The following is a 14,549-nucleotide window of genomic DNA, read 5'->3' on the forward strand; positions in this document are numbered from 1 at the left end:
TCTTGCTCAGGCTGGTCTCAAACTCCTGAGCTCAAACTGTCCTCCCGCCTTGGCCTCCCAGAGTGCTAGGATTACAGGCCTGAGCCAACGCTCTCGGCCTCAGTATTTTTCACATAAAAAATAAAAGGGGCCGGGCGCTGTGGCTCACGCCTGTAATCCTAGCTCTTGGGAGGCCGAGGCGGGCGGATTGCTCAAGGTCAGGAGTTCAAAACCAGCCTGAGCAAGAGCGAGACCCCGTCTCTACTATAAATAGAAAGAAATTAATTGGCCAACTGATATATATATAAAAAATTAGCCGGGCATGGTGGCGCATGCCTGTAGTCCCAGCTACCCGGGAGGCTGAGGCAGAAGGATCACTCGAGCCCAGGAGTTTGAGGTTGCTGTGAGCTAGGCTGACGCCATGGCACTCACTCTAGCCTGGGCAACAAAGCGAGACTCTGTCTCAAAAAAAAAAAATAAATAAAAAATAAAAATAAAAGGGACTTTCTGAAAAAGCTGCTTACTTAGAAGACTTCCAATCAATAACCATTGTTTGAATGAATAAATGGACATTTTGTTAAAAGCACAATATTCTATTCTCTTTGCAACTGCAGCCAAAAAAACTAAATGAAAAAAAAATATTTTTTAAAAAGTTACTCTACAAGCAAAATTAATAAGTGACTAACATACTTTATTTATTTATTTATTTTTTGAGACAGAGTCTCACTCTGTTGCCCGGGCTAGAGTGTCGTGGAGTCAGCCTAGCTCACAGCAACTTCAAACTCCTGGGCTTAAGCAATCCTCCTGCCTCAGCCTCCCAAGTAGCTGGGACTACAGGCATGGGCCACCATGCCCAGCCAATTGTTTTTATATATATTTTTTTAGTTGGCCAATTAATTTCTTTCTATTTTTAGTAGAGATGGGGTCTCACTCTTGCTCAGGCTGGTCTCAAACTCCTGAGTTCAAACGATCCTCCCACCTCGGCCTTCCAGAGTGCTAGGATTATAGGTGTGAGCCACCAGAGGGGCCCTAACATACTTTAAAACATAAACAGAGGCCGGGCGCAGTGGCTCACACCTGTAATCCTAGCACTCTGGAAGGCCGAGACAGGCGGACTGCTCAAGGTCAGGAGTTTGAAACCAGCCTGAGCAAGAGCGAGACCCCGTCTCTACTAAAAAATAGAAATTAATTGGCCAACTAAAAATATATAGAAAAACTTAGCCGGGCATAGTGGTGCATGCTTGTAGTCCCAGCTACTCGGGAGGCTAAGGCAGAAGGATTGCTTGAGCCCAGGAGTTTGAGGTTGCTGTGAGCTACACTGACGCCACTGCACTCTAGCCCGGGCAACAGAGTGAGACTCTGACTCAAAAAATAAAAAATAAAAACATAAACAGAATCTTATTTTTCCACAAGTCTATGGCCTTGAATTTACTAAGATTCACTCTACTATTATTACATTCTTTTTTTATATGCAAATAACCTGGAAAGGTTGGGAAGTTTTTTTTTTTTTTTTTTTTGAGACAGAGTCTCGCTTTGTTGTCCAGGCTAGAGTGAGTGCCGTGGCGTCAGCCTAGCTCACAGCAACCTCAAACTCCTGGGCTCGAGTGATCCTTCTGCCTCAGCCTCCCGAGTAGCTGGGACTACAGGCATGCGCCACTATGCCCGGCTAATTTTTTATATATATATATCAGTTGGCCAATTAATTTCTTTCTATTTATAGTAGAGACGGGGTCTCGCTCTTGCTCAGGCTGGTTTTGAACTCCTGACCTTGAGCAATCCGCCCGCCTCGGCCTCCCAAGAGCTAGGATTACAGGCGTGAGCCACAGCGCCCGGCCGGTTGGGAAGTTTTTGTCACCATTTCAATATATTTAAACAGAATGTCTCTCTCCTGAAGGAGTGAGTTTTGGTCCTGTGGGAGAGCCAAAAGGGAAGAGGAAGGAGCTTTAGACCAGCTTTAGACCAGGAAGCACTTGGAGAGGTGAGGTATGGAGAAAGAGTACTTCCCAGTGCCAGCAAACAGGCCAAGGACCAAATCAGGAAACTGATTATCTAGGGATGAGGGAAGAGAAAAGCCCATTGTCAGAATGTGAGAACGAAGGCAAACTGGTAACATAGACCTGGAGCAGGGGCTACCTGGCCTTCTTTCATGGTTCCTGGACAAACAAATAAGGAAGCAAGGAGACCCCACTGGAAGAAAAGTGCCATATTCCCACCTACTGTCCTTTTCTGCAGGGCTAGAAGATCCAGGCCTGGCGCTGGGGAGAGACCTCTTTGAAAGCTGAAAGACCAGCTCCCAATAGGAGAAAGAGGAGCAGATCTCTCTCCTCTGGTCTGATCCAACTCACTCCCCTCATGTATTCTCTGTCCCTTAGCCAGTGAGCTGGCCCAGTGATAAAATGAACGAGAGATTTGGGAATTTTCCCTAGAAGAGACAGACAGACTAATACATCATTCTCTGAAAACTTACTATGTGCCAAGTAGTTTAAATACAATTCCTCCAAGCCTTCCAATAACCCTATAAGCAAAGCATTATTTTATCCTCCTTTCATAGATGGGGAAACTGCATTTTGAAGATGACAGATAAATGACATGCCTAGGCATCAAGCCAGAGAATGGTGGAGCCAGAATTCATACTCCATCACCTCATTCTAACCTCATGCTCTCTTCCACTGTGCTGCCTCCTAAGCAAACTTCACAGTGGACCTGCCTATAATTTATGAGCAGCAAACCAAAGGTACACCCAGATATTTCTTTCTTGCCAGGCATGGTCCTAAATTTTTACAACTTAGAGCATAGGCTGAAAATTAGAAAGGTTGTCCTCATCCTCCCCAAACATGCTCACAGCAAGAGAGCCTAGAGAGAACCCTTTACCTGTTCAGAAAGCTTCCTCACTTCCTCTAGAATGGAAGCAACAGGCCGACTCCTCTCCCGGCCACGTGTGAAAGGAACGATGCAGTAGCTGCACATGTTGTCACAGCCTCGCATGATTGACCTGGGGAAGAAAGGGCCAGAACTTAGTAACAGTAGCCGGGTGTCCTGATGCAACCCAAGGAGCAGGTCACAGCTCCCATGGCATCACTCTTAGGCTCTGAATCCTCTTGCTACTATGCTCACACAGGACCAATCTGTGATCTCGGAAGCACTAAGGCAAAGATGTCTTTATCTTTAAAAATCGGTATCTAGGTAGGGTGTGGTAGCTCACACCTGTAATCTTAGCACTCTGGGAGGCCGAGGCAGGAGGATCATTTGAGCTTAGGAGTACGAGACCAGCCTGAGCAAGAACAAGAATCCATCTCTACTAAAAATAGAAAGAAATTAATTTGCCAACTAAAAATATATAGAAAAAATTAGCTGGGCATGGTGGCACATGCCTGTAGTCCCAGCTGCTCAGGAGGCTGAGGCAGGAGGATCGCTTGAGCCCAGGAGTTTGAGGTTGCTGTGAGCTAGACTGACACCACGGCACTCTAGCCCAGGCAACAAAGTGAGACTCTGTCTCAAAAAAAAAGTGGTATCTAATCACAAAATATAAACCAGACTGTAACTGACAGATATAGTGGTTAGCCTGAGGAGGAACAATGGTAAAGAGAGTACAGACTTATACCTGGACTTTCTACTGCTTTTATGAGTATACTATTTTGGACTTGTTACATCCAGACCAGAAAAAAATAAATATTGCAAAGTATGTACGTATGTGTGTGTATGTAGGGGAAAGAGATCCTGGATTTAAAACACAGGGTGCTGTATTTCTCATACATTCTGATCTAGCTGCCAGTATCTGAGTTAAACCACTCTCCTTCATTTGCATCCTACATATGAAAGCCAGCCTCAACTTATCTTAAGGAAATAATCACGAATATGTGTCAAAGATGTTCACTGAAGAATGCTTAATGTTAGCTACTATTTTTATTAAGCATTCCAACAATAGAACATTGGCTAGCCATTAAAATGAACAGAGATTGGCAAACTCCATCTGTAAAAAACCAGACAGTAAATATTTGAGACTTTGCAGGCCACAGTCTCTGTCACAACTACTCAGCTCTGCTGTTGCTATGACAAAAGCAGCCATAGGCAGTATGTAAAGGAATGGGCATAACTGTGTTCCAATAAAACCTTATTTACAAAATTAAAGTGGTAAGCCATATGCCAACCTCTGCTATAGAAAAGTGAATGTCGTAAGAAATATTCACCATATTAAATAAGAAAAGGCTACAGGCCGGGCGCGGTGGCTTACGCCTGTAATCCTACCACTCTGGGAGGCAGAAGCGGGCAGATTGCTCGAGGTCAGGAGTTCGAAACCAGCCTGAGCAAGAGCCAGACCCTGTCTCTACTATAAACAGAAAGAAATTAATTGGCCAACTAATATATATGTATATAAAAAAACTTAGCCGGGCATGGTGGCGCATGCCTGTAGTCCCAGCTACTCGGGAGGCTGAGGCAGAAGGATTACTTGAACCCAGGAGTTTGAGGTTGCTGTGAGCTAGGCTGACGCCACGGCACTCACTATAGCCTGGGCAACAAGTGAGACTCTGTCTCAAAAAAAAAAAAAAGAAAAGGCTACAAAACTAAGTACATCAAGAGCCAATTTTTATAAATAAACACACACAAACATAAAGGAAAAGGACAGGAATGACACACATCAACATAATAGTGTTTATCGTCAGGTAGTGAGAGTTTAGGTAACTTTTACTTTCTTCTTTATGGTTTTCTGTCTTTTCCACATATTTTTCAATAAATGTGAATGATTTTGTAATCAAATTTTTCCTTTTTTTTTAACTGAAAAGATCTGAAAGAAAATTTTTAAATCAGAAAAGTCTAAGATTTTTTTTTTTAGTAAAAAAAATAAGAGTACAGAAAAGTTTATTATCACTTATGTAAAAAAAGAGAGGGAAGGAAAGACCCCACATGGGTATATGAATACATATGCGATAATACTTCTGAAAGGATTATACAAGAAGCTACACACATGGCTGCCTTTGATAAGTGGCATAAGAGAGGGGATGGTGGGTGTGAGGGAATCTTATACCATCTTTTTTTTTTTTTTTTTGTCTTTTTTTGAGACAGTCTCTCTCTGTTGCCCAGGCTAGAGTGTCAGTCTAGCTCACAGCAACCTCAAACTCCTGGGCTCAAGCAATCCTTCTGCCTCAGCCTCCCAAGTAGCTGGGACTACAGGCATGCGCCACCATGCCCGGCTTATTTTTCTATATATTTTAGTTGGCCAATTAATTTCTTTCTATTTTTTAGTATAGACAGAATCTCGCTCTTGCTCATGCTGGTTTCGAACTCCTGACCTTGAGCGATCCTCCCGCCTCAGCCTCCCAGAGTGCTGGGATTACAGGCATGAGCCACCACGCCCGGCCAGAATCTTACACCATCTTTTGTCTTTTGTATTTTGTACCATGTGCATGTATTACATTGTTTTTTTTTTTTTGAGACAGAGTCTCACTTTGTTGCCCAGGCTAGAGTGAGTGCCATGGCGTCAGCCTAGCTCACAGCAACCTCAAACTCCTGAGCTCAAGCAATCCTACTGCCTCAGCCTCCCAAGTAGCTGGGACTACAGGCATGCACCACCATGCCCAGCTAATTTTTTCTATATATATTAGTTGTCCAATTAATTTCTTTCTATTTATAGTAGAGACAGGGTCTCACTCCTGCTCAGGCTGGTTTCGAACTCCTGACCTCGAGCAATCCACCATCCTCGGCCTCCCAGAGTGCTTGGATTACAGGCATGAGCAACCATGCCCAGCCAGAATCTTATACCATCTTTTGTCTTTTGTATTTTGTATCATGTGCATGTATTACATTTTTTTAATGTAATAAAATTAACATGTTATTTCAAAAGTGACAAAGAAAGGAGAGGCTCACTTCCCATCTCTTGGGCAGTGACTCACACGAAGGCAGAAGTGGCACTGGGGCTCATCTGGACTGGCATGACATCGGCATAGGTCTCGTCCAGAGAGAGCAGCACGTTGGCAGCTTGCTGACCTGACTCAGCGACAGCCAGCAGCCGAGGAAGGTCCCGATAGGCATCTGGACCAGCCAAAAGATCCACCATTTTCTCCCTGTTGAGGATCTCCTCCTTCAACCTCTCAGCCATACAGCCTAGAGGACAAAGCAACAAGTTCCCAAATTCATCTGGTTTCATGGCTTCTTCTCATTACAATCATCTCTAGCTTGAAACAGCCCTTTTGTGAGCTTTATCTCATTTAATCCTACAGCCTCTGGCATTAAGCATAAAAGTTGTTTGAGGTATATAAGATTTCTTCACACACTGAGAAGCCAGCCTCTAAAGGAAATTCTAGGCCAGGCACGGTGGCTCACGCTTGTAATCCTAGCACTCTGGAAGGCCAAGGCGGGAGGATCACTTGAGCTCAGGAGTTCAAGACCAGCCTAAGCAAAAGTGAGAGCCCATCTCTACCAAAAAAAAAAGTGGGAAGAAAAAGAAAAAGGAAACCCTAGCATATAAAGACATATGGAGACCAGGTACAGTGGTTCAGGGCTATACTCGCAGCACTTTGGGAGGCCAAGGCAGGAGAATTCCTTGAGGCCAGGAGTTCAAGACTAGCTTGGACAACAAAGCAAGACTCTGTCTCCACAAAAAATTTAAAAATTAGCTGGGCATGGTGGCATGTGCCTGTAGTCCTAGCTACAAAGGACACTGAAGCAGGAAGATCCCTTGAGCCCCAGGAGTTCAAGGCTGCAATGAGCTATGATCATATCACTGCACTCCAGCCTGGGTGACCCTGTCTCAAAAAAAAAGAAAGACACACAGAGTCCAAGTCTCAAAACTTACAAAACCTGCAAATTACCAGATACCTAGAATCCCAATCCTCAGAGGCATCCGGGAGCGGGGCCGTCTTGTCTTCAAGGCTTTAAGCTGATGTAAACGGTTCCAAATGGTCTGCTCAGCCTTCTCCCTACAGAGATCAAAAGAGGCAAAACTGAACCAAAAATAAACTACAGAACAATCTAAAAGAGTGGGACAATGGGAAGAAAATGAAAAGCACCCTCAACTCTTTAAATGAACATCTACCATTTAGGCTTAGGGATGGTAGGTGGGATGCCAACTGAAGAAGCAGCACTTGCTATAACTCACCTTTCTTAGAATGACACCCTTCCTACACATCCCCAAATCCTGACAAGCTTTTAAGCCAGCTGTGGAAACATTAACATTAGCATGCCTTGTACACAGAAACAAAGCAAGAAAGAGGGTATGTTCACCTCTGATGGATGCCGCCCACCTCTGTTTAGAACTCTCTCCCCACATCACTGACCATACCCTAGCCCAGGCAGCTGCATCATAAACACACACCATTATTCAAAAGAAAAACCTCAGGAAAAGGTGGGTGGCTCAGCACACTGTTTCCTCATCTGTAACAGCACCAACCTCACAAGGCTGTTGTGAGAATTAAATTTGCTGACGCACGTACAGTGCTCACATAGAACTTGACACACAGTACGTGCTCAGCAGATTCAGCCAGTTGTATCAAGACCATCTCCACTGTGGGAAAACTGCAAGTCCTACTGATAGGTGCTCTAGGGCCATCCCCACAGGTAGGCCAGACACGCACCATTAGCTCTGGCACTATTACATACAATGAAACTCACTCCTAGGAAAAGAACATATTTGTACCTGATAGAACATGTGACAAGGAGGATCACATCAGCCTGAATGGAGAGCAAAGAAAAAAAGGGAAGTTACAATCTTTGAAATTAGCCCTATAGAATCACTGCCCTCAGCCTTTTATTATTTTTATTACTGTGGTAAAATAAATATAAAATTTATCGTTTTAACCACTCTAAGTATGCATTTCTGTGGCATTAAAAAACATTTGCATTATCATGCAATCATTACTACCATCTACCTCCATAACTATTTCATCTTTCCCAACTAAAACACTATACCCGTCACACACTATCTCCCCTCCCTACAACCGTTTTTTAACTTAGCTCCTTACCTGAAGGTGCGTATCACCATAAAAGTTTCAAAAATAGCTGGAACAAAAGCACACTCAGTCCCACGGTAAACACTTCATCCCAGGGAACTCTTTCACACCAGGTGGTGCCTGGTTCCTAATACTGCTCTAAGAAGTGGCACAAATGCAGAGTCTCACCCAGACCCAGGAAACAGGGAAGTAGGAAATGCATGCACCTCTTGCAGATTACTGGTCCGCAGGTAGCCACTCTTCTGTAAGATAGACCAGGCTATCTCTGTGTCGTTCACATTCATCTGGCAACCATAGGTCTCAAAGTAGACTGCAATAAAAGGGGGATTCCGTGATAGGCAGAAACAAGGAGCCACATGTCTCAAAAGGTCTCCTTCCCAAATGCCCCAGAAGCATCTGAGGCAGCTGGTTATCCATCAAGTCCCCTGTTGCCTGAATTCTAACATTAATTGCCAGATGTACTCCAAAACTAATGACAGTCTTTCAGAACAAAAGAAATACTACATTATATACACACACCTATCATAAGCCATGTCATTTAAAATATGGGAAAACATGTACTTGAGAATCAAGGAAATGTGGTTCTAAGAACAATTAGAAAAGGAAGGACTAGCTGATAGTGTTTATCAGCCTGAGGGGAAAATAAGTTTAATCCACATGTTATACTCCTCTGTCTGAAAATGGAGATGTTCTTCAGCCACTGGAAGTATTAATAGCAGCAGTGGCCAGAGGGCACATAAAGCCACCACATAAAAATGATGCATCTTCTCACAGTAACTTCAAACGTCTTAAATGAAAGCAAGGCTGTGTTATGAATTAAAACACAAATTCTGCATGTAGTGGTAAGAATATGAATTTCATGCTCTAGCAGCCTCTTCGTTCTCTATTCCTAGATCAACTCCTGCCCTAGCAGCAGGCTTTAATCCCACACTCAAATAAATTCCAAATGGAGTTAAAAGTTGAATGACAATCATAAGAAAACCAGGAGAAAACAGCAGTTACTTTAAAAGGAAAAAAAAAGATAACATCAAGTTTTTTTAAAACCTTCCTTGGCTTATTTTCTTTGTGAAAAAATTGAAAACACCCAGGGGAACATGAATTATAAAGAAAAGGAACAAAGCAACAGTCACAAAATATACATACTACTTGATTTACTAATATGCTAATTCAACTCTTAGAGATTTATTCTGGAAAAATAAATTAATAGAAGCAATACAGATATATGAAGACATTTATTATAGTATTATTTGTAATATAAAAATTTTTTAAGGCCAGGCACGGTGGCTCACTGGGTGGTTTCACATGATTATTTCACAGAAAACTCAGAACGTCCTAGCACTCTGGGAGGCCGAGGAGGGTTAGATTGCTCAAGGTCAGGAGTTCGAAACCAGCCTGAGCAAGAGTGAGATCCTGTCTCTACTATAAATAGAAAGAAATTAATTGGCCAACTAAAAATACATACAAAAAATTAGCCAGGCATGGTGGCGCATGCTTGTAGTCCCAGCTACTCAGGAGGCTGAGGCAGTAGGATTGCTTGAGCCCAGGAGTTTGAGGTTGCTGTGAGCTAGGCTGATGCTAGAGCCTAGCCCGGGCAACAGAGTGAGACTCTGTCTCAAAAAAAAAAAAAAATTTTTTTTGAAACAATCTAATGTCCAGCCATAAGGAAATAGTTGAAAAAAATCATGGTAGAGCACAATGAGATATCTTGTACCAATTTTTTAAAAATTAACTACAAAGATTGTAGTGTTTGGAAAAAAGTTAAATGAAAATAGCAAGATACAAATAATTTGCAGTGTATGATCATAACCAAATCTTTAAGAATTATGAAGGGACATATGCTCAGAAACAGGATAAAGAAGGGAAGGTCTAATTGTCCTTCAATGTCTCTTCAAAAAAAAATTCTTTTTTTTTTTTTTACTAGAAGTGGCAGGTGGAACAAAAAAAAATTCTTTTTTTTTGTTTGTGTTTTTAAAGGTAGAGCCTCACTTTGTCATCCAGGCTGGAGTGCAGTGGTATAGTAATAGCTCACTGAAACTTCCAACTCCTGGGCTCAAGCGATTCTCCCATCTCAGCCTCCTGAGTAAGTGGAACTGCAAGGATGTACCACTATACCTGGCTAATTTTTTTTAATTTGTTGTAGAGCTGGGGTCTTGCTATGTTGCCCAGGCTGGTCTTGAACTCCTGGCCTCAAGGAATCTGACCACCTTGGCCTCCCAAAGAGCTGGGATTACAGGTGTGAGCCACTACACCTGACCCAATTTTTTTTATTTATTTTTATTTATTTTTTTTTTTTGAGACAGAGTCTTGCTCTGTTGCCCAAGGTAGAGTACAGTGGCGTGGCATCATTGTAGCTCACTGCAACCTCAAACTCCTGGGCTCAAGCAATCCTCTTGCCTCAGCCTCCCTAGTAGCTGAGACTAGAAGTGGATGCCACTGCACCTGGCCCCAAATTATTTTTCAAAGAGGTATTTTAACTGATCACATAGTGTTTCTAAGAAAACTTCAGCCCAAGTATAGAGTAAATTTCTATAACACCAATTATAAAAGATGCTTTCTAACTTAGATGAACTAAAAATTAGAACAGAGATTACAGAGTTTCCAAAAGTAACCAACGAAGCAAAAAGAGGACTCTCAGGACTTCTACCCTATCCAAGTCATGTATGGCCAACACTAAGAGTTTCTTATTTTAATGTTACTTGGTGGAGTCCAATGATTCCAAAACTAAGCAGCCTTCCCGCTCTTTGAACCTTCTAAAGCCCTGTCTGTAATAAAAGAACATTAAAGAATTAGGCCATGCTGGGAGGCCAAGGCGGACAGATTGCTTGAGGTCAGGAGTTCGAAACCAGCCTGAGCAAGAGCGAGACCCCGTCTCTACTATAAATAGAAAGAAATTAATTGGCCAACTAATATATATAGAAAAAATTAGCCGGGCATGGTGGCGCATGCCTGTAGCCCCAGCTACTCGAGAGGCTGAGGCAGGAGGATTGCTTGAGCCCAGGAATTTGAGGTTGCTGTGAGCTAGGCTGACGCCACAGCACTCACTCTAGCCTGGGAAACAAAGCGAGACTCTGTCTCAAAAAAAAAAAAAAAGAATTAGGCCATGAATGCTGGAAATGAACAAAGGATAAGAGAATTAAAACCAACCTTTTCTCTGTCTTCCTAGAAGTTCATCTACTGTGAGATAGGGGGGTGGGTCCTCCACTTCTGGAGAAGACAGCTTCTCTTGAGGAGTTGAGGCACTTCTTAAAAAATGTTGAAAAGTCGGTCCAGTGGCCAGTCTGGAGCTGAAATCCTTCTGAACTCCATCCTCCTGCCTCTCTGGACTGGAACATGTGGTGCTGTGTAGACTGCTGTGTGCCCTGCAGGTCCTGAGTAACAGCCAGGACACAGAGGGCAACGGTCCCCACCTCAGAGACCTCTGCACTCGGAGGACACATTGTAAAGGATGCATGGCACTAAACAGCCCAACCTCTGCAAAAGAAGACAAACATCACCAGCATTTATTGAACACTATGTACAGGGTACTGGTCTGAGTGCTCCAAGTGTATTCATTCATTTACTCCTCATAAAAGCCCATAAAGAAGGCACTCTTGGGGGGCACGGGCAATATATGTAACCTTAACATTTGTACCCCCATAATATGATGAAATAAAAAAAGAAAAGAAAAAAAAGAAGGCACTCTGAATAATATTTTTTTTTTTTTTTTGAGACAGAGTCTCACTTTGTTGCCCAGGCTAGAGTGAGTGCCGTGGCGTCAGCCTGGCTCACAGCAACCTCAATCTCCGGGGCTCAGCGATCCTACTGCCTCAGCCTCCCGAGTAGCTGGGACTACAGGCATGCGCCACCATGCCCGGCTAATTTTTTGTATATATATTTTTAGTTGGTCAATTAATTTATTTCTATTTTTGGTAGAGACGGGGTCTCGCTCAGGCTGGTTTCGAACTCCTGACCTTGAGCAATCCGCCCGCCTCAGCCTCCCAAAGTGCTAGGATTACAGGCGTGAGCCACCACGCCCAGCCCAGGCAGTCTGTCTTTAAAACAAAAGAGTAACAGAGATGAGATGGAAAGTCCTTTAACAAAATAACAAAATAGCACCTTGTGCCAGGAACAGTTACCAGGGCTTTAAGTGTGTTAACTCATCAAATCGTCACAGCAATCCTAGGCAACAGAAATATTACAATTCTTATGGTAAGGTGAGGAAATAGACACAGAGAGGCTGAGAAACTTACCTAAATTCCTACAGCCAGTAAGCAGTTGAGCCAGGACTCAAAGTTCTGTATGACTACAAAGCTTGTGCCCACAGGCACCTCACAACACTGCCATCTAATACTGTGAAAACCACTCACTGTCTTAGGCTATCTTCCTTCCAGTACCTTCAAAAGGAAAGCATCTAACATGGGGCACTGTATGTCTCATCAGTGACTCCTACCCAAACTATTCAAAAGTCCCAAACTATTACCTTTGAACTTGCCACCCAGACCCTCTCACACTTGGTTGTGGAAAACAGCACAATGTTTATGGATGACAATTGGCCAGTTTCCATCAAAATTACAAACATACAAACCCTTTGATCAAACATTTCCATTCACAGGCATTTATCCTATAGATATAAACATGCAAAATGACATATGTATAAGGATATTCAATGCAGCAGTGTTTCTAACAGCAAATGCATGAGAAACATCTAAATGTCATCAATTGGAGTCTAGTTAAATAAATCCTAACACATCCATACAATGGAATAAGGTGCAACTGTTAGAAAACAAGACTGACAAAAGCGAGGAAACAAAGTGCTCAGTACTACCTACAGCATGCTATTCTTGAATCTGTAGGGAAAGAGGGCAGGAATATCGAGGTACATATTTGTAAGTGCCAATATCTAGAGTGAAATATCTCTAGAATGCATAAGAAACAACAGTTGCTTCTCAAGAAGCAACTTAGGTGACTAAAGTACAGGAGATGAAGCCACAGTTTTCACCACGTATTTTTTTTTTTATCTTTTTTTTTTTTTTTTTGGCATATTATAGGGGTACAGATTTTAAGGTTTCAATAAATGCCCATTCCCTCCCTCCCCCCTCACCACGTATTATTAATGGATCCCATGTCTATGGCATGACTGCCTCATTCCAGCCATGCCAGACATATTTGTGTTAATCTTCACTATCTTCTAGGCATTTTTTTTTTTTTTTTTTTTTTTGAGACAGAGTCTCACTTTGTTGCCCAGGCTAGAGTGAGTGCCATGGCATCAGCCTAGCTCACAGCAACCTCAAACTCCTGGGCTCAAGCAATCCTCCTGCCTCAGCCTCCCAAGTAGCTGGGACTACAGGCATGCGTCACCACGCCCAGCTAATTTTTTCTATATATATTACTTGGCCAATTAATTTGTTTCTATTTACAGTAGAGACGGGCTCTGGCTCTTGCTCAGGCTGGTTTCGAACTACTGACCTTGAGCAATCCGCCTACCTCAGCCTCCCAGAGTGCTAGGATTACAGGCGTGAGCCACTGCGCCTGGCCTCTTCTAGGCTTTTACACCTGCTATTCTCTCTCGCTAATATAACATCCCTCTAGTAGTGTGTACAACTGCTATGCTATTTTCAGCTCTCTGCTTCCTCCAGAAAGCTGGCCCTAGTCACCATACCCAAAGCCTAGGGGTCCTCCTTGGGGCCTCAGGGTTCTCAAAGCTCTCTTCATAACTATCACAAGACTCATCATACTTGCTGTTATTATAATTACTACTTACACTTCTGCCATCTCTTGTAAGCTAGGAAGTTCCTGAAAACCTTTCTAAACCTTAAGCATCTGCCATTCTAACAAATAGCTCATGGCAGATGCTATACATGTATGATGAGCAGATGTCGCCTGTTACCTTTCCAATCTGATCACTTGCTGTATCTGCTACCGTCACGTCGTAGGCAAGAGCAATACTAACCTACTTTCAGGTGTCAGAGAACAGTAGACTTTTAGTGTGAGCTTTAAGATCACCCATTTCTACCCCTTAATTATGGTGTGATGTTTGGCAAGACAAATTCCTGTCTCTGAGACTTCAATTCCTTTATCCTGTAAAATAAGGATAAAAGTAGCAGCAATCCTCCTAAAATTGTTACGAAAATTAAATAAAATATTAAACACCCAACTTGGGATACAGTAAGTCTTCAGTAACCTTACATTCACAGCACACACCTGCTTTCATGGGGAGTATTTGAGAACACTGGTTAAGAGTATGGACCTCGGCCAGGCATAGTGGCTCACACCTGTAATCCTAGCACTCTGGAAGGCCGAGGCAGGCGGACTGCTCAAGGTCAGGAGTTTGAAACCAGCCTGAGCAAGAGCGAGACCCCGTCTCTACTAAGAAACAGAAATTAATTGGCCAACTAAAAATATATAGAAAAACTTAGCCGGGCATGGTGGCGCATGCCTCTAGTCCCAGCTACTCGAGAGGCTGAGGCAGAAGGATCGCTTGAGCCCAGGAGTTTGAGGTTGCTGTGAGCTAGGCTGATGCCATGGCACTCCAGCCCGGGCAACAGAGTGAGACTGTCTCAAAAAAAAAAAAAAAAAAGTATGGACCTTAGAGTCAGAATTAACCCCACTGCTGCCCAGCGAGGTACACCTTGGGCATCTGTCAAACTC

At 43.0% G+C, this 14,549-nt stretch overlaps 1 protein-coding gene across 1 annotated transcript in view; it reads right to left on the minus strand.

The window, feature by feature from the left end:
• CDK5RAP1 (CDK5RAP1 mitochondrial tRNA methylthiotransferase) overlaps positions 1 to 11,377 on the minus strand; it is a 38,319-nt gene extending 26,942 nt beyond the window's left edge. Inside the window, 7 exon segments of the mRNA XM_020281747.2 lie at positions 2,851 to 2,971; positions 5,868 to 6,078; positions 6,793 to 6,893; positions 7,610 to 7,644; positions 8,129 to 8,232; positions 11,067 to 11,169; positions 11,172 to 11,377. Of these exon segments, the coding sequence (XP_020137336.2) occupies positions 2,851 to 2,971; positions 5,868 to 6,078; positions 6,793 to 6,893; positions 7,610 to 7,644; positions 8,129 to 8,232; positions 11,067 to 11,169; positions 11,172 to 11,228 (732 nt within the window). The 5' untranslated portion in view covers positions 11,229 to 11,377.
• Positions 11,378 to 14,549: the final 3,172 nt, after the last annotated feature.

This window comes from Microcebus murinus, chromosome 16 (genome assembly GCF_040939455.1).
Source record: "Microcebus murinus isolate Inina chromosome 16, M.murinus_Inina_mat1.0, whole genome shotgun sequence".
NCBI lineage: Eukaryota > Metazoa > Chordata > Mammalia > Primates > Cheirogaleidae > Microcebus > Microcebus murinus.